The 19,930-nt window shown below is 52.8% G+C and overlaps 1 protein-coding gene across 2 annotated transcripts; it reads left to right on the forward strand.

The window, feature by feature from the left end:
* The first annotated feature begins 1,291 nt into the window (after nt 1-1,291).
* On the forward strand, nt 1,292-19,529 carry sipa1 (signal-induced proliferation-associated 1). Of its 2 annotated transcripts, none has more exons than XM_086177531.1 (15): nt 1,292-3,348; nt 4,533-4,657; nt 4,737-4,925; nt 5,241-5,415; nt 5,695-5,798; nt 6,238-6,395; nt 6,467-7,073; nt 7,148-7,422; nt 9,169-9,555; nt 11,923-12,049; nt 12,130-12,262; nt 13,912-14,010; nt 15,872-15,944; nt 18,021-18,099; nt 18,805-19,529. In XM_086177531.1, the coding sequence occupies exons 1-15, from the start codon at nt 2,241-2,243 to the stop codon at nt 18,946-18,948; spliced, it is 3,783 nt and encodes a 1,260-aa protein (XP_086033657.1). In that variant the 5' UTR covers nt 1,292-2,240; the 3' UTR covers nt 18,949-19,529. The 2 variants fall into 2 exon arrangements, with proteins under 2 accessions (XP_086033657.1, XP_086033656.1); XM_086177530.1 differs by having other exon boundaries at nt 18,032-18,099.
* The last annotated feature ends 401 nt before the right edge of the window (nt 19,530-19,930 follow it).

A 19,930-nucleotide genomic window follows, 5' to 3' on the forward strand; every position in this document is an offset into this window, starting at 1 on the left:
CCGAGGGTTTCATCCTGGTCTGATCGCCGTCACTTTTGTCCAGGACGGGCGGGTGAGACAGGACGGCGGCGACCGGCTGAGCGCTTTGAACCAAAACACTAACCGTTTAGTCGGTAAGTCCAAATCAGAGCTGAACGCAGTGATCTGGTTTTTTTTTCTTTCAAAGAAAGGGGAAGTTCTTCACCTTCCTTGACGCATCGATATCGTCGCATAGCTCGGTAGCAAAAAAAAAAAACGAACGTTGGTTCACAGAAGCGACGGCTGTTGAGATCCTGCGAGCTGCAGCTGATGTAAGAGCACCACCTCTTGCTCACCACAGACCATCATCTGCCTCCGTCTAACCCTCTCCTCTGCATGCTCGTCTCTCGCCGTAAATCCTCCTGGTCCTCCTCCAGATACCTCGTCGTCTCCTCGGTGCCTCGAAGCCAGACAACATGGCGGTCTTCTCCGCCTTTCCTTTCTCCATCCACCCAAACCTGTATGCACATGTTCCTCCACCTTTTCTGCACACCTTCCGTTGACCCCTAAACATCTCCACCTTCTCCATCTCCATTTCCTGCAACTACGTGGGTGCCTCTCATTCACACACATGTATTCTGTCCTTACCTGCAGCTAACCTTCATTCCTCTAAATGTTCCTCCACCTGCTCCCTGATTTCACAGGATATCACAGTGTCATCTGCAAACAATCGCAGTCCATGCTGATTCCTGTCTAACAGAAGGTGCCGGGGGCAGATCCTCGACGCACTCCCACTTCCACCTCCACCTCACCGCTATCTCACATCTGTCATACATGTCCTGCGCCACCCTCGCACACTTCTCTGCCCCTCCAGACTTCCTCATACAGCCAGAGTTCCTCTCTCGGCACCCCGTCATCTGCTTTTTCTGGCTCTGCAAGGGTTTCGCTGGACTTCGCGGTCAACACTCTTAAAGCGCACGCACAGCGGTGTGCAATAATCAGGCACAAACAGGACGATCATCTCAATTAGCATAGCGGCTTGTGATTGTCGCGGTGATAAAATACATCGATAAACGTCCAATGTTTGCTAAGCTAGCACGCTATGTTATTTAGCATTTATGACATGTGATTAACTTCAGCCTCAAATGTCAATACTGGATTTGATGGGGTTGCGCTGACGTGACATGGGATCATTCAGAGGTCAACCTCTAAATTAGAGACCAATCAATCCCTCCAGTCAACCTAGTGTGTGTTATAGGAGAGTAGCTTGGTGTGAATTTCATCACACACACACATTTCACGACACCTAATCAGGGGTGTGGGTAGTAACACACAGTCTGTATGTTTTTTTTTTTTTTTTTTTGTGGTACCGGCGCTAGAGTTATTAGCAAGAGTGTGTGTGCGTGTGTGTGCGTGTGTGTGTGTGTGTGTGTGAGGGTGAAAGATGGTTTGCGATTTCTCCACGTCGAGTTTGCCACACTCTCAGGAAGTCCCACCCCCACGCGTTCCTCCGCCACCCCCTCCTTCCCCTGCGCTAAGACTGTCTATTGTGAGTGTCTGGGTTGGTGTGTGTGTGTGTGTGTGTGTGTGTGTGTCGCTTTAAGTCTGCTATGAATCTATTTCAGGAAACTTTGAAACGGAAAGTGTGTAAAGGAAGGAATAATAAAGAATGGCGAGCGAGCGAGCGAGAGCACAAGGAGTAGCAGGACAATAAAAGGCACATCAGGCCGCCCGGCTGCCTTATTGTTGGAAGTCAATACTTGCTTATCAAACCCATTCCTCCCCACAAATTGTTGCTGTTTACTCACTGACAGGCTGTTATCTATTGAGATAATAGCTGTGAGGGTGGCGGCGCGAAGGGGGGAGACGGTGGGTAACATCATTTTGGGAAAAAAAAAAGCAATTTCTTGCGTTTCCAGGCACTGAGGAGCGGGGACGAATGGACGCCGGGCTAGAGGGAGCGCGCACGGACCCCCGACGCCGCCGGGGATGATCCTCTCATCCCTCGCGCCACAGGAAGGGGAACCCGCGAGTGGACTTCTTCCCGAACCGCCACACCTGGATGGACCTTCGGCGGCGGCGGGATCGCCTTCGCTCGCACTGGAGAAAACCGCCGAGCGGCGGGGACGCGGCCGGGAAGCGTTTCGGCCGGTGTGAATGAGGAGGACAGCCGGGTTCGTCGTCTCTCCAGTTTCACGCCAGCGCCGCAGAGCAGGACAGTGAGGAGCCGACGCCGCGGAGGAGAACCCCCGCTTCGGAGCCGGTCCCTCGTCTCGGGCGCCATGCAGTCGGACGACCTCTTCGTCCGCAAGTTCCGGCGGCAGAATGTGCGTCCCAGCGCCGCCGTCAACTTCGACCCCAAGCGGGAGGCGGGCGTGGTGGAGTGGCCGCCGCGGCGGGAGGGCGACGGGGCGGACGGGGATAGCCTCACCCCGAGCCGCGTGGGGCTGAACCTTCGGGTGGCGGGTCGGGGCCACATCATGCAGAGGAGCAACAGCGACGTCACGCTAGGGGACTTGGACTCGTCGGGGAAAGCCGGGGGGAAAGCGGCGAGGGTCGTCGGGGAGAAGGCGGGTTCGGGGGCGCAGGGAGACTCGGGCGTCCTGCTCCACAGAGAGTACGGCAGCCTGTCTTCCCTGGAAAGGCAAACGCAGGTCCAGGAGCCGAGCGCAGACGACCAGGGGCCCCTGAGTCCAAACGCCCTCCGTTTCAAAGACCCCTTCCTGCTTCTAGGACTTCAGGGCAACCCCCCGGAGCCCGACGGCTTCTTTCGCGGCCTTTCCGTGGTCGGGGACTCCCCGAAACCCGCCAAACCGCCCAAACCCGAAGGCCTCGGCAAGAAGGCGAAACCGGCGCCGCCCCAGATCCCTCAGCCCGGGCCGTACGACAACATCGGCGGCGGAGCCTGGGTCAGGAACTTTGCCCATTACGACGTTCAGAGCATCCTGTTCGACCTGACCGAGGCCGCCACCAACAGGGACAGCATCGGGCGCAAAAAAAACATCACCTCCGGGGCGTCGGCCGCCTCCCAGCTTCGACCGCTCTCGCAGGCCATACTGTCCTCGCCCGCGCAGGGCGGCGTGGGGAACGGGGCGAGCGCCGACGACCCCGAGCAGTCCCTGGTTCTGGACGAAGGCGACGGCAACGACAACGAGCTCCTGCTCAGCTGCCCCCACTTCCGCAACGAGACCGGGGGAGAAGAGCAGGTGGGTCTGGGACGCTCGCAAGGCAGACGGGGGATGTGGTCCAGCCTGAGGACCCCCAACGACGCCGTGTCCGTCCTGGAGGAGCCCAGAGAGAGTCACGTCCAGCCGCAGGGCAAGAGCAACTACTTCATCGAGCATGCCGACCTGGGAGCCCATTACTATCGCAAGTACTTCTACATGAAAGGTACGTGAAAGACTCTTGACTTCTGTCTACACCTCAAATCTTCTCCCGAGTCTCTGGTTCCCGGGGGAGCGGCTTCACCAAGCGCAGCGTCACCAGACCGGGCGTCCGCTAATGCTACTTCTATTGTAGCTCCGTTTGTATCTTCTCACCAGCTGTTAGGGTTTCCACCCTTGTACCCCCTCTGCCTCCATCACATGTTTGCCCATCCGGTCGAGGCAGAAGGCCGCCTACATTGATCCGTCCGAAGGTTCTGCACGGGTAAAGAGCGGCGTTTCCTCACCGCTGTCGCCGAGTGCTCCCTCCTGAAGGAACGCTTGGTTGGTCTACATCAGGGGTCGGCAACCCGGAACACCCAAAGAGCCATTTGGACCCGGTTTCCTCGGAAAAGGAAACACTGGGAGCCGCAATTACTTTTTGACGTCTAAAATAAAGGTTCCACTGTATATATTGCTTTTTATTACCTTTACACTTTGTATAAGCAAGTGTGAAGTGTGTTGCTTCTAAAATTCACAAAGTATTGCGGAGAAAATTAAATTTTATTTATGTAATGAAGTCATTTTGAGCTTTGGGCTTTCAGAGCGTGTAGCGGAGCCTTGACCTGAATTTTAAAAATAAATCGGGAAAAAAATCACTGTGTCAGTAAACGATAAAAGATAAATATGTGCAAAATATCTTCATAAATATTTATTTGACCTTGTTTATGGGACTTCTGCTCCTGAACTTCTGCGCACAGCATCTGCAAATCGGGACTTTACCGGCTTCCGCCAGTGTGACGTTACTTCGAGCGGCGAAAAATAATAAATATCATTTTATTTAATATTTCAAGTTCCCAATAATCTTCCAACTTAGAACTAAAAGTAAAAAAAAAAGGAATTAACACAAATGAAATATGCTTCATTTAAATATATATAATTTATTTTCCCAAGCCGCTCGGAGCCGCGGTGTAAAGATGCCGCATGTTGCCGACCCCTGGTGTAGATCTTCTTAAAGTGCGGTTTCACGGGGCTGCGATTGGGCGTCGTGAAACAACCTTATTTGACTCGAGACTTTGAGGAAAGACGTCGCCCCTTCGGTCGGTAAAGCCTGACGGGACGTCGCGGTTTCGGCGACAAAGGCCTCTAGATGTCGCTTTATCGGAAAAGGACGCGAGGCGGCGCTTGAACATCTCGGTTGTCTTCTCGCAGAGCATCAGAATTTCTTCGGCATGGACGACCGCCTCGGCCCGGTGGCCATCAGCTTCCGCAGAGAGGAGAAAGAAGGAACGAGCGGCGCCCAGTACAATTACAGAATCATCTTCCGGACCACGGAGGTAAGCCAGCTCTTCTTCTCCTTCTTCCTCCATCGGTCCGTTCGAGAGCGAGCCGGTTTTATGGCGTCCTCCCCCTCAGATGAAGACTCTACGAGGTTCCATCTTGGAAGAGTCGGTGCCGTCCGCCGCCCGTCACACCACCCCGAGGGGCCTGTCGCCCAAGAGGCTGCTGGAGTTCATCATGCCCGAGCTGAACCTGCACTGCCTCCGTCTGGCCTCCAACTCGCCGAAGGTCCGGGACACGCTGCTGAAGCTGGACGAGCAGGGGGTAAGATCTGGGGCGGCGTCTCACCGAAGGTCACGTCGGAGTTTCCCGGGTTTGCGAATGTTTCGGGGGCCCGAAAGGGTTCACGTATCAGCTACGGTACCTCCGCTACCGTGCTAACGCGCTAGCTGCGGGATGAAATGCTGTTTTATTAATGAGTTGAGTCTGTTTTGACCCCAATTCCACAGATCATTAGAGTAATTATGGAGAGAGGAGTTGCATTAAATGTCTTGCAGACACTCAAATGTAGCCTCAGGCTGGAAATGTGCTAAGAAGAAAAAAAAAAAAAAAAAAACCCTTCTGTGTCTTCCAATGCAGCTGAACTTCCAGCGAAAGGTCGGGGTCATGTACTGCAGGGCCGGGCAGAGCTCAGAGGAAGACATGTACAACAATGAGAGCTCCGGGCCGGCGTTCGAGGAGTTTCTGGATCTGCTCGGGGAGCGGGTGCGGCTCAAGGGCTGGGAGAAATACCGAGCCCAGCTGGACAACAAGAGTGAGTCCAACACCTTCACCACAGCCACACCTCACCCTTATCTCACCGCCTTACGGGAAGGGGGTGCCAGTGCACCCCGACATCCTGACGTGACTGTCTAGCCACTTGGGATCTGGGTAATTCCCGGGAAAACGTGTCCGCTAATTATCCAAAAACTGTTTGAATGGTGAAAGAATTATTTTACACATTTACTCCTCCGTTCCCGTGCAAACCCCTTGGTGCCTCTTTTTACGTGACAAGTGTGTTTCTGTGTGTGTGTGTGTGTGTGTGTGTGTGCAGCCGACTCGACGGGAACACACTCCCTCTACACCCGCTACCAGGACTATGAGATAATGTTTCACGTCTCCACCATGCTGCCCTACACCGCCAACAACACGCAACAGGTATGCCAACACGCGTGACAAAAAGAGGAAACAGGGAAACAGAACTCCCCTCGTGCATCTTTGCGCCGGCGTCCACGTCTGCAAACATCTGCGAAGGTCTCGTGGAGGCGACGGGATTCACGGTGCTCGATTTTGCGGTGGATTATTGTCCGTTTCGTTCATTGATTCCCGAACGGGCCTGTCCTGCATTGGGGTACTTGGAGTTCATTGGAGTCAAGGAGACCCCAAATTGTCCAGGTGTGTGAATGAATGGATGTTTGGAGGTTTCTATGACGCCTCCAAGGCGACCGGTGGCCCCGAATGCAGGATAAGCTGCGCAGATAATGAATGAACGAAGGAGTGAAACCGACCAAGAGGCGTCTGGAGCAAAATGTCATTTCGGCGCTAGCTGACATAGCTTCCTGTTTCAAAATGGCCGTTTCTGGTTTCGTCCGATCAGCTACTGAGGAAACGTCACATCGGCAACGACATCGTGACCATCGTGTTCCAGGAGCCGGGGGCGCTGCCTTTCACGCCCAAGTCCATCCGCTCGCACTTCCAGCACGTCTTCATCATCGTCCAGGTCCACGAGCCGTGCACGGACGGCACCTTCTACAGGTCCGGGTTCCTCCGCCGGATCGGTTTCTAAGACGTTTCTGTTCGGAAGCCTCACGTACGCTCCTCCTCAGGGTGGCGGTGACGCGCTCCAAGGACATCCCGCTGTTCGGCCCGCTGTTCCCGAAGGGCGCCCGCTTCCCGCGCTCGCCCGCCTTCAGAGACTTCCTCCTGGCGAAGGCGGTGAACGCCGAGAACGCGGCGGAGAAGTCGGAGAAGTTCCGCTCCATGGCCACGCGCACGCGGCAGGAGTACCTGAAGGACCTGGCGGAGAACTACGTGACCACCACGCCCATCGACTCCTCCACCAAGTTCCCGCTGCTCTCTCTGGGAGGAAAGCGCAAGGACAAGCTGAAGGGCGCCAAGGGGGCGGAGCTGCACAGCGCCGGAGCCTTGGTGTGGGCCGTGATGGTCGGCGGCGCCGAGGACGGCGAGCCGGGCGAGCACCGGCTGCCGTGTCTGCTCGGCGTGTCGGCGGAGTCGGTGGTCCTCATCGAGAGGTGCACGCGCAGGGTGGTCTTCAACTGCTCCTGCAGGGACGTGATCGGCTGGAAGGCGGTGAGCGAGGCCAAGGACGGCGGCCCCTGCCTGGACATCTACTACGAACGCGGGGAGTCGGTGTCCATCGCCGTGACGGAGAGCCAGGCGGAGGACATACGGGAGGTGGTGCAGCGGCTGGAGGTGAGAACCCGCGGGATTCTGACGGCGGGAGGGCGCAGAAGGTCCGGGTGTGAAGATCTCCTCTCCGTGCGCAGCTGGTGACGCGAGGCTGCGAGGCGTTGGAGGTCACGCCCCTGCGCGACGGCGTGGGCCAGCCGGGCTTCCTCATGAACGAGGAGGGCTTCGTGACGGAGCTGCAGAGGTTCTGCTACGCCGAGAGCGGCGGCCTGCAGCTGTGGGCGCGGGTGGTGCGACTCTGCGGACACTCCCTGGTCCACCTCGGACCCGAGGAGAGGACCAGGCTGCTCCGGACCGCGCACAAGATCCACATCACCGTCATCCCGCCGGACGAGAACGGGAAGCCTCGCAGGTGAGCGGCGCCGACGCCATCCGTACCTGCTTTGTCTGTATCTGCATCACAGCTCGGATAGACTCCAGCGTCGATCGAAGAGGCATCGATCACAAATTCAGGAATCACCTGCCGAAGCATCTGCATGTACGACATGAATCTCTGACCGAGGCGTCCTCCTTGAACGGCGCCGCCCGGCGGTCGCCGCCAAAAATGAGCTCCGGAAGCTAAACGAGGCCTTTCCGAGACGTTTTCCGAGACGGTTTCAAACCCACGGAGCAAATCCAGCTTCCGATATTTAGGATTCATCATCGGGAAGGACACGCTCGAGCATCTGCCTCCTCCTGGGCCTTCCGGACCAGCCGGCTTCGCTCATGAGGGTGAGCGAGAAGGTGGACAGCCGTACGTGTCCAGGGGGAGGAGGTGGAGATGGTGGATACCTGCAAGTTCCTTGGGGTCCACATTGACAATAAACCGGACTGGACGCACAACAATGAGCAAGATGTTCTTCCTGAGGAGACTGAAGTGGTCTGGCGTCTGTAGCTCCTCAAGACCTTCTAGCAGTCGGTGGAAGCCACCGCACTCTTCTTCGGTATGTTGTGCTGGTGAGGACCGGTGAGGTCTTCAACAAGCCAGTGAGGAAACGCCGCTCGGTGGCGACCGAACCTGGACCTTCTCCATCGGGTGGCGGCGAGGAGGGTGAAGGACACACCGGCCCTCAGCCCACTCGCATCCTGGCTATTTTTGTTTATTTATTTTAGTCCCGGCATCGTTTTTGTCACTAATTACGTTGTCGTTTTGTTTCGGTCGTCTGTTTTTCTTCTTCTTCTTCTTTCGGCTTTTCCCTTCAGGTGTCGCCACAGCGAGTCCACTTTCTCCATCTAACCCTATTCTCTGGATCCTCCTCTCTCACACCAACTACCTTCATATCTTCTCTCATGACGTCCATAAATCTTCTCTTTGGTCTTCCTGGAGACCTCCTGCCCGGCAGCTCCAATTCCAGCATCCGTCTACCAATATCATCTCTATCCCTCCTCTGTCCATGACCCAACCATCTCCGTCTGGCTTCTCTGACCTTCTCTCCAAAACATCTAACATGTGCCGTTCCTCTGATAGACTCATTCCTGATCCTCTCCATCCTGGTCACTCCCAAAGAGAACCTCAACATCTTCATCTCTGCAACCTCTCGTTCTGCCTGCTGTCTTTTGGTCATTGGAACAGTTTCTAGTCCAAACATCATCTCTGGTCTCACCACTGTCTTGTACACCTTTCCTTTCCTTCTAGCTGATGTTCTTCTATCTCTTCGTACCCCTGACACTTTTCTCCACCCATTCCAACCTGCTTGGACCGTCTCTTCACCTCTTCTCCACACTCTCCTACGCTCTGGACTGTTGACCCTAAGTGCCTGAAATCCTCCAGCTTCTTGATCTCCACTCCCTGTAGCCTCACCTGTTTTTCACCCTTTTTATTCTTCACTCAGCTGTCCATTCTTACCTGTGATGTTGTTGTTGTCGTTGTTGTTCTTCTTCTCTCTGCTGTCTATGTATTTGTGGATGTCTTTGCGATTCTCTAATTGTCTTCTACTTCTATTTATATTCATATTTATTGACAGTATAACTGTTACGCTGCTGTGACTAAACAATTTCCCCTTTGGGGATCCATAAAGTTGGTCTTATCTTACAAACCTGGAGCGAGGAGAGCCTCCTCCATAGCCAGGAAGCTAATGGAGGCGTGATGATTCTCCTGACGTGTGCAAACGTTCCGCAGGAGTTTCTCCGAGCTGTACCAGAAAGCGATTAAGGATGCTGAATGTAAACCCGGGGAGGATCAGTCCGGGGAGGCCTGGGTTCTGGACGAGAGGGAAGAGGAGGAGGAGGAGGAGGAGGAAGAGGAGGAGCAGCAGAAGATGGATGGCGTCAACCAGGCCCAAATCACGGAGGTGCACGTGGAGGGCGGGGAGCCCGAGGAGCGATCGTCCAACAAGGGTCAAAGCGAGAGTCGCCACGGCGCCGTCCTCACGCCGCCCAGCTTGCCGTTGCTACGGGTTACGTCCCTGCAGGACCAACCGGCCGCTCAGAACCGAGAGGGCGGGACGTCGCAGCTGACGCGCAGCTTCTCCTTGGAGAGGCAGTCCTACGCCGACTCCTGCGACGGGTGAGTACGTGCACGACTCTGCCCAACCACCTGGATCGTTAGCTGTTAGCATCGGTGGTTTGCTGGTTTGCAGACGACATTGTGATGTGTGGTGAGAGCAGGGAACGGGTGCAGGAACATCTAGAGGTGGAGGTATGCTCTGGAAAGGTGAAGAAAGAAGGACAGTCGCAGCAGGATAGTGTGTGTGAATGAGAGGAACCCGGGTGGAACGCTGAGGCTACAGGGAGTGGAGATCAAGAAGGTGCAGGGTTTCAGGTACTTGGGGTCAACAGAGCGTAGGAAAGTGTGGAGAAGAGGTGAAGAAACGGGTCCAAGCAGGTGGAGAAAAGTATCAGGGGTACGAAGAGATAGAAGAACATCAGCCAGAAGGAAAGGAAGCTGGAGGAGACACTGGTGAGATGATCTGCAAACACTGAGAATGAACAAAAGACAAGAGGCAGAGCTGGAGGTGGCAGAGATGAAGATGCTGAGGTTCCCTTTGGGAGCGACCGGGATGGAGAGGATCAGGAAGGAGTCCATCAGAGGGACAGAACATGGTAGACACAAGGTCAGAGACGCTTGGGTCATGGACAGAGGAGGGAGTGGGAATATATTGGTAGATGGATGCTGGATTGGAGGTCCAGAGGAGGACCAAAGAGAAGATGGATGGATATGCAGGTAGTTGGTGTGAGAGGAGGATCCAGAGTTTAGGGTTGGATGGAGAAGGTGGACTGGCTGTGGAGACCCTGAAGGGAAAAGACCAAAGGAGAAGAAGCGCTTCAGTTGTTTGCTAACTGTCACGATGAAAAGGCTGAGCGTGTCGGTCGACAGCTACCGAGAGCTAGTTAACCAAGGTGATAAGGATGTGCGTTTTGTTAGATTAATAACCGAGCAAGTTCGTCAAAGTAATATGACTTGGGACCGTTTGATTTTTTAAGTTATTTTTGACGAGTCGAGCATCATTTCCCCTCTTCCTACAGACTCGGGTCTAAATTCCTGCGCCTTTTAGTTCCTCGTAAATCCCCTGACGGCCATCGAGTTTTTATTGATTCTGTTTTTGAGGCTTAAAGTGAATCTCAATCATGACTAATACGATACTTCATAAAGTCACAGCTGAACGGCTCTTAATTAATAAATGATTAACCACCGATAAACGATGGCAGCGGCCATCTTTCACCAAATTACACTGATTATTTCAATATCATTTTTAAAATGTGCTCGCGGAAGGACAACAAATGCAGCATAATGAGCGTCTGAGTGAATGGCCGTTTGGCTCTACATGAAGCTCCGTGATTGGTCGGCTCACCTCGCCTCTCGTCCAATCACGGCCCCGCTCGCAGAAAATGAATCCGTCGAATCCGACCGAGAACGCGTGAAAGCCACACGTGTAAACAAACCCCCTGCAGGACGTAGGACGCGGAGATGAGTCTGCTCTCCATATTATTTTAAGCGCTTGGTTTTTATCCCTCCGCTCCTTGAAAGCAGGATCAGACAGATATTCATGAGGATGACGGCGGGTTGAGCTTCCCACGCATCCTGGAAATGATTCACCCGCTTTAGAGAGACGTTTGCCCTGGAAAATCATCGGCAAATAGTCACCAGATGAGAGGGTGAACGTTGTAGGTTTACAAATGTTTACCGGAATTTGCGCGCTATTGAGCGCACCTGAATATAAGCCGCACCCAATAAATAAATCTATAGGCTATAGGCTGCAGGTGAGCATGATGTAACATGAGATATTCACACACAAACATTTTTTTTAATTTTTCATTAAATATAACATCCGCAAATACTTACTGGAAATGCTTTTTTTTTTTTTTTTTTTTTTTTTTTTTGTCCAAACGGTGGCTGTAACACGGCTGATGAAAAAGATGAATAATAAATAACGCAAGGAAAAGTCCATCCATCCACCGCTCATGTTATATTTATTATATAAATGCAGAGCGGTTTGGTGCCGACAATTTGCACAATTTTGTAAAGTAATTTATTCATATATATGTATATACGCAATTCTTTTCTCGTTTTTTTCTTTTTAATTTTATTCATTTATGATTTTTTTTCTTTTTAAACTATACTCTTTATGTTCACATCGGGGACGAATGAAGTTTTTCCGATTCATTTTTTTATCCCGCCTACATCCTCCTCCAGCTGATAACTAGCTCCGTCTTCCTCCTGCGCGCTAAAACCAATCCATCAATCCATCAAACTAATCCATCAATTAGCCACATGGTTGTTTGAGCCGCGGTTTTCTGCAGATAAAGAACGGCGTGACGTGGAGGTCATGATCCTGGACGGTACATGAACGTGATTGAGCTGCGTCGGATCCTCCGTCAGATCCGTCCCTCCGGCGCTCGACATCAGCAGATCTTCTTCCTGCCTCCTCCGCAGGCACGTGAACGAAAACGCGGGGCCGAAGGCGGAACGCCACATCTACGAGACCGCCGGCGAGCTGAGGGACGCAACGCCGGATCTGATCCTCGCCGTCAAACCCAAAGCCCCGCCGGAGGACGAGCAGGTGAGGAACCAGGACTTCCGAGATGTTCCTCCTCCTTTCCCCCGACCTCTGACCTCTGACGGCCTCTCCTCCGCCTCCAGTTCACGGCGGCCGACTTCGCCGACGACAAGCCCTCGGCGAGCGACTCCTCGCTGTCGTCCTCCCGGCTCTCCTGCGTGGATCGCGCCGAGAGGAACTCGCGGGCGCTGAGTCTGCACAACTCCATCACCAAAAGTGAGTACCGGAGATAAACCCACCGCGTCCCTTGCTGCTCCCCGATGTTCCTCGAAGTCGTTTCCGCTCGCTTCGTTTCAGACCAAACGACCGCTCGGATGTTTCCGAAGCGTTTCTCAGGGAACCTTCTCGGGAACCGGATCATTTTTTGGTGCATTCAGAAACATCTCAGCACCTCCTCCGAGGGAGGGGCCTTTTTCACCTCCGCGGGAACTCATAGCTGCTTCCTGATTGGTGGGACTCAGAGGCCGTCGGCCATTTTTAGAAACTTTCCTGGTTCCTGGTCAGATGTTTTCTTGGGACAAAGTGGACAGAAGCAGAGAAACGAGGAACCACCAAGAGGTCCAGGTTCTTCTGGCCTGCTGCGCCTCACAGGGGTTTCCAGGGCTTGCAGGGGAACATCTACATTTTGGCCAAAATGAGGAGCTAGCTAACGGCTAACAGGGTTCTCCAGAGTATAAAACACCTTTTCCTATCATACGGAGCATGAACACCTCTATATTGTCCGCATTGTCTTCCTCCGCTTCTTCTTCAGCGTGTAGAACTTAAAGGTGCACGTCGCAAACCAAACTGGCATCGGAGGTTTCTTCAAACTTTTCTGTGCTTGAAGCGGCTTTTCAGAATCCACTTAGAAGTTAGCGGACGTGATCCGATAGCCGTTAGCTCGGTCTTTTGGAAAACCGTTCGGCAGCCGCAGCCCTGGACGTCCACGACCGGGTCCTCCTCGCTTCTCCTCCGACACAAACACCACAAAGGGCAGCATGAAGCTTGGTGGGATCTTCTCGGAGAGCCAACATCCTCTCAAACCGTGCCCTGGGCGGAACAATCACACGTGTTTGCGCGTCACCAGATCTTCCCTCCAGACCTTCTCGGCCTTAAACCCTCCTCTTCATTATCCGCCCCGCGGCTTCCCACCGCATCCCCTTTGTCCCTCTTCTTTCATCCACGCTGCCTCTTATTCCACTAATCTAATATCGCCTCTGCTCCGGCTGCCACCCCCCGCCAGCGCCGGGATAAAGGGGGACAGATGGGTAGTGGGAGGGGTGGAGTTTTTTTAGTTTTTTTGGGGGGGAGCAGCAGCCAGCCCCAAATCAAGAAACCCCTCTTAACACCATCTGCTCGACCTCCGCCGAGACCCGACGCATCATTTAGCCGCCATAAGAGCGCGCTTGCTCATCCACTCATCAGATTTTGGTGGTTTTTTTTTTTTGTCGTGGGTGGGCGGGGTTGGGGGGGTCGGTCGGAAGCCTGGGATTGTTTTGCATTATGTTGATTCGCAGCTGACATCTCTTTACTCAGATTCCTAAATACGAGCAATTATAAAGCTCTTTATGTGCCTTTTTAAAAGGCTCTTACGATATGAAGTGATGAACTCTAGTTTTGCGGGTTGAATTATATCACAATCGCCGTCTCGCTGTGTAATTCTATTAAAAGTAATCAAGTCATTTGATCTTTGTGAGAACTAAAAGAAGAAGAACCTGCAAACATGCTTCATCAAACGTCTTTGTCCAGAATCTGACTATAATCAATGCAACAGCGCCCTCTAGTGGCCGATCTCCGTCACTGCGACGCCAACACCTTTGGTTACCTTGAACTTTGCATCTTCACCCTGAAACACAGCAAAGTCTCCAAATCTCGTCCCCCCACAGTTCTCTCGGAGACGACGGACTCCACGGAGGAGGAGTGGCAGTCCATCGCCAACCTGGCCACCGCCTGCCGCAACATCCTGGAGGCCCTGTCGCGAGAAGGTGAGGGACGGAGATACGCTTCTGCAGCTCGCGCCGCCGGGAATCGAAATCCGGTCAAGTCAGATTTTATTTTGTATGCCGCCAAATTAGTTGTCAGATGACTCTCTCCATGCGGAACAGGTCTGGACCACGCTCTTTAAGGTGATCTTCAGAAATCCAGGGACAGCCACAAACCATCCAACTACTGATATCAGTAGTGCTAACAGCTACGTGCTAATAGCTTTAGTATTCCTAAAAGAAACAACATGGGCTATCCCTCTGCAGAGGGCAGCAGAACCAGGCTAGGTTAATGCTAACTATAAGCTTTCTCAAAAAGAGAGGTTTTAAGGTTATTCTTCGCCAAACAGATGGTGTCGTTCCTCTGGAGATCTGAAGAGGAGCTCAGTAACGTGTCTAGATCTATTTCTAGATAAATACAGATATACAGTGGACCCTCGCTTTTCACAGGAGTTTCACTCCAAGTAGAGACGTGATAATTTCTATGGTATTTACGGATATGTTAACCCTCAATAAACGTAACTCAACCCTTTACCAACCTCCCGTAAACTGTTACCGACCCGCCATTGACTGGATTCTTCTTCCCGCGCTCTTGTTCCTCGCCTCCAGACTTCTCCTCGTCCATCAACGGATCCCAATGGCCGGCTATTAAGCCATCTGTTATTTATTTTATAAAATGAATTTTAGTTTAATTTTTGGTATTTTTTTTTTTAAACATTTTTTTGGCCTCTTTGGTTAGAATATGGCTCTTTCAAAGAACGATAACTTGCAAGAACCAAATGATGAAAAAAATCAGCAAAGTAGCGAGAGTCCACTGTGTATATATACATATATATATATATATATGTATATATATATATGGAGAGATTTAGACTGGATCAGGAATGAGTCCATCAGAAGGACGGCACATGGTAGATGCTTTGAAGAGAAGGTCAGGGATGATTGGGTCATGGAAAGGAGGGACAGCAAATATATTGGTTGTAGGATGCTGGAATTGGAGGTCTGGAAGAAGACCAAAGAGAAGATTGATGGATGTCGTGAGAAAGGATAGGAAGGAAGTTGTTGTTGAGCTGGATTCACTGTGGAGACCCTGAAGGGAAAAGCCCAAAAAGAAAGAGAAGAATTTGTTGCGGGGGGCAGGACATGTATGATCGAGACAAAGTGATGACTTAGATGGTTTGGACATGAACGCTCCTCTGTTCATGTCCAACCCATGGTGAAGATCTGGGTAGAAGGTTGCTGAAGGTGGAGCTGCTAGGCAGGAGGTCTAGAGGAAGACCAAAGAGAAGATTGATGGATGTCGTGAGAGAGGATATGAAGTGAGCTGGTGTGTGAGAGGAGGATCTAGAGAACAGGGTTAGATGGAGAAGGTGGATTCACTGTGGAGACCCCTGAAGGGAAAAGCCCAAAAGGAAAAGAAGAATTTGTCGCGGGGGTCAGGACATGTATGACCGAGACAAAGTGATGACTTAGATGGTTTGGACATGAACGCTCCTCTGTTCATGTCCAAGCCATGGTGAAGATCTGGGTAGGAGATTGCTGAAGGTGGCGCTGCCAGGCAGGAGGTCTAGAAGAAGAAGATTTATGGACGTAGGGAGAGAGGATATGAAGTGAGTTGGTGTGAGAGAGGAGGATCCAGAGATCAGGGTTAGATGGAGAAGGTGGATTCACTGTGGAGACCCCTGAAGGGAAAAGCCCAAAAGGAAAAGAAGAATTTGTCACGGGGTGCAGGACATGTATGACCGAGACAAAGTGATGACTGAGATGGAGCGTTCATGTCCACCGGAAGCCGGGGCGGTTAAATCCCACCCCTGACCTTCCGCTCCAAACGCCTCCTGACGTGGATCCTGTTCTCCCCATGCAGACCGCAGGGCCGGGGACGCTTCGCAGCCCGGAGCCGACCAGACGGACGGCAAGCTGAGGGACTCAAAGGAGAGGTGGGTGTCCGGGGGTTCGATACGTCTGCCTGCTCGCCCCACAGCGCTCAGATGTCCTCCGCGCTCTTTTATTCCCACTCCATTATTTATCGAGCCGATGTGGCGGAGTGTGTACCGCGTGTGTGTGTGTGTGTATGTGTGTGTGTGTGTGAGAGTCACAGTCAGCGTGCCGTCAAGAGCGAGACGCAAACCCAATCGATGCCCGGCTGAAGCCGCCAGAAATCCATCCCCCCGGTCGGTCGGAGGCGTCGGCTGTTGACACAATAAAGTGTGTGTTGTCAGTCAAAACCCCCCCGAGTCCCGGAGACGTCAGCGACCAAGACCTTCTTGGTTACTTCTTAACTTTTGAAAGGTTCTCCAGCGGTGCCTCCCCTAACTTACGACCACATTTCCTTGTGAAATAAAACACCAATCAAGTCCAGAATGCAGATTTCTGGGTTATTTTTAGGATAAATTCCAGATTGCGATGGAGGCGAAGCGTGTCATCACGCCGTGGTCGCCGAGGAGATCCAGTTTAAGAGTTTTCGATGAGCTGCTCGGAGACCCGCGTTGCCAGATGAGCCCGATCGTGGCTTCAAACCTTGAAATTTGAACCCGGCCACGGACCGCTTACAACTCGAGTCGGGTTTTATTAAAACGACACTTTCCACGCAGAGCAGGTCTGGACCGTTATCTTTAAACCCAACGTCTTCCCAGGAGCGACGAAAGGCCGTCCAGCCCAATGTGGGCGAAAGACAGACCACTAATTTCTACCACTAATACCAATAGCGCTAACAGCATGCTAATGGCTGAGAAGCATTAATAGCTTTGATATTCATTAATGAAATAACCGTGGAGGCCGCCGCGATAGATCAAGCCCCGCCCCCTGGGAACACACTGCAAGAAGATGCCAGGTCGCCGTATTTTTCCATCATCTGCTGCGTGACTGATAGCATTGAGTTTGAATTCCGCTTCGCAAGCATGTCTCTTAACAGGTACCATTTTGGGGGGTCCTCAGTAATATCCTGTCGAGGCGCAGTACGTACCGCTATTACAAAAAGCGTCGGAGGTAAGCGTGCTACGTGTTCTCTGATTGGTTAATGGTTGCTAACGATAGCGCACACCTGACGTTAGTGTGAGGTTGGAGCAATGTTGTCTTCTAGCGCGACATAATCAGTTATCTAACGTCGTCTGACGTTGCATCGTGGTGCTATCATGCCGACAGGAGAGGAAGGAGAGAGGAGCATCACGAGATGTTCCTCAGCTTCATGGTGAAGCATAGCTCACCTAGCAGAAGCGCGACGGTCGCCTGCGTAGCTTTGTAGCTTTGGCGCTAACAAAGAGCCACGCTGCAGGCGCAAATCTGCAGGGAAACCGTGGGAAAGGCAAACCAGAGCCGCGGAACCCTTATCCCATTGGACAGAATGCCTGTCAATCAAATATTTGTCACAGGGGTCAAACTCAAGGCCCGCGGGCCAAACATGGCACATCATTTTATGTGGCCCGCAAGAACGTCTCAAAAGATCCGATGGTTTTCAAATAAATAAGTCAAACCGTCGACGACATTTCATGCCGTTCATGTTACCCGCCATGAGATCGCAGTGGATCCACGTCATGTGATCCCTAAATGTCCTGGAAGATAAAAGTTGCTGCAGATGGAAGGCTGCTTCAAGAAAGACGGGAAGGCCGAAACATGTTTGTGCTCGGAGGCGAAAAAGCTGTAGATCTACGTCCAAGCACGGAGCTAAGTATGCTAAAGCTAGCCTTCCGGAAAAACAACAAATTGTCCAAGGAGGAAAAGCCAAAATGTTACAAATGCATTTGAATGAGTAACACATTATTTAACATTAAGGAGTAGCTACATTTATTTGACGTTCCGTTTCTACTGTTACGTCTCCACGTGGCCCTCGGAGGGCGATGACGGGAATTTCCCCGGAACCCGGGCTAGGTGGTTCTGCTCTGCAGAGATGATGCCCGGCGGAGGGGTGGGGGTTCGATCTCCTCGGCGAGCGGTCGAACCCTCCCCCGCCGCCAGGGGGCGCCGGTCGGATTCCCGCTGCGACTCCCGTGTCACGCCGCTGCCTCTCTCCGTTGCAGTGACTCTCCAGGCCACCTGGAGGAGAAGGTGTCGCAGCTGGAGGCCATGCTCAAGAAGCTGCAGGACGACCTGCAAAAGGTGCTTTGACTCTCATCGCTGCTTCCATTTTTTTATTTTTTACCCCCACCCCTCCACGTTATGGTCGTCTCCAGCGGCGTGGGGCGGGAGGAGGAGGAGGAGGAGGAGGTGGAGGTGGAGGAGGTGGAGGAGGGGGTTGGGAAGGTAGGAAAGCCGCCGAACCTCCTGGAACAAATGTGCTGTGGGATCTCTGAGAAAAGATCCGCCGCTCGCTCTCCCACGGCGCTCGCCGGACTGCGTTTCTGTTCGTTCCCACGTGGACGCCGGAGGTTTCCGATGGACGCCGGGAACGCTCGGCCGGATGTGTGTCACAAACTGTACAGTGTGTCTTTGTGTCTCTGAACTGTGTCACTGTGTAAAATCACCCCTCCCCACTATTTATATGAAAAGTGAATTATTTAAAGTTCTTGACTGGAACATCAACTGACTGTTGTCGGTTTTGATTTCTCCTCGCCTCCTTCGCCGACGATCCGCGCGCTTTAACCCTCGGCGCCGAGAAGGTCCGCGGTCGGTTCCCGGAGGAGGCCTTTCTGTGTGGAAACCAGCGGGAGGTTCATTGGAGAAGCTAAATTGTCCGGAGGTGCGATGGAGAGGGAGCTCCTCCTCCTCCGTGTCCTCCGCCCCTCGCCTCGCCCCGTGTTTTCACGTCTGAGAGATGGTCTGAGAGATGGTCCTGTTGTCTTGTGGTGTGCCCATGTCTTTCAGGAGAAGGAGGACAAGGCGGTGCTGCAGGCCGAGGTGCAGAGCCTGCGGCAGAACAACCAGCGGCTGCAGGAGGAGTCTCAGAGCACCGTGGCCCGTCTCATCAAGGTCACGGAGCTGCTGTGCAACGTCAACAAGCCCTGTTAGCCCCGACGCAGCCTTCAGTAGAATGACCCCCCCCCCCCCCTTGTCACTCCCGCCGATACACACTTGCGAAACACACACTTCTTTTCGATCGGTCCTGACCCGCCCGGCGGCGCCGGCGTATGCAAATCAATTCCCAAAAAAAACAAAAAAAGACTTTCCAGAAGGGTGTGCGGCTCTCGCGGCGGGCTGTCGGCTTGGGGTGCGTGTGAAGCGGCTAGATGTGTGTGTGTGTGTGTGTGTGTGTGTGTGTGTGGATCTCCTACTGTTCTTTGCTTCGAAGGAAATTGCCAAACCGGGCTGAGAGGCTCTGGCATGAAGAGCAGCGATTAAACCCGAGAGGCACTGCAGCATGTTTGGTGGTGTCGTATCTGAGGACACCCAGTCTGTTCATTGACCTCGATATATACGTATATGTACATATACGCACACATGTATGTGTGTGTGTGTATATACACATATATATGTGTTCCCGAGCATCCATCTACAAACTGACCGTCAGATGATTCAAATCCTCTTGAAGTAACCATGGAAATGATCGCCGTAGACTCAGCAATAAGTGTGCATCGACCCCCCCCAACCTGTGTGTGTGTATTTATATATACACTGAGTACCGCCAGTTTATGTGGACAGTAGTATTACCGCAAGAAGTATCTCGGAAAGTTCGGGGAGAAGATGACGGGCGCCTCCGGAGCTTCTGGGAGAAGAAGAAGAAGAAGAAGAAGAAGACGAAGAAGTGTGTGTGGCAGGAAAGAGCAGCTTCCTTCCACGTCGGCCCGTTTCCTTCTAACCTCACAGTTGTAGCAGCCACACCGTAGAACCTCCTCCTCCTCCTGCAAACCCAGACTCTCCAGCGGGCTGCTGTTTGGCTCATGGGCAGCGGCAGAAGACCCAGTGTGTGTGTGTGTGTGTGTGTGTGTGTGTGTGTGTGTGTTTCATGTCATACTTGCACTTTTTCTTGGTATCTGTTGTGGAGTCAGCGCTG

This window comes from Fistularia commersonii, chromosome 29 (genome assembly GCF_037954325.1).
Source record: "Fistularia commersonii isolate RoL2024-O1a breed Wild chromosome 29, RoL_Fcom_v1.0, whole genome shotgun sequence".
In the NCBI taxonomy this organism is placed as follows: Eukaryota; Metazoa; Chordata; class Actinopteri; order Syngnathiformes; family Fistulariidae; genus Fistularia; species Fistularia commersonii.

Bases quoted from the DNA above. Each gene is read 5' to 3' on its own strand.
- sipa1 (XM_086177530.1), top strand. From the start codon at position 2,241: ATGCAGTCGGACGACCTCTTCGTCCGCAAGTTCCGGCGGCAGAATGTG. The intron at 15,945-18,031 runs GTGGGTGTCCGG...GTGACTCTCCAG, and splicing joins CTGAGGGACTCAAAGGAGAG to GCCACCTGGAGGAGAAGGTG. The intron at 18,100-18,804 runs GTGCTTTGACTC...CATGTCTTTCAG, and splicing joins TGCAGGACGACCTGCAAAAG to GAGAAGGAGGACAAGGCGGT.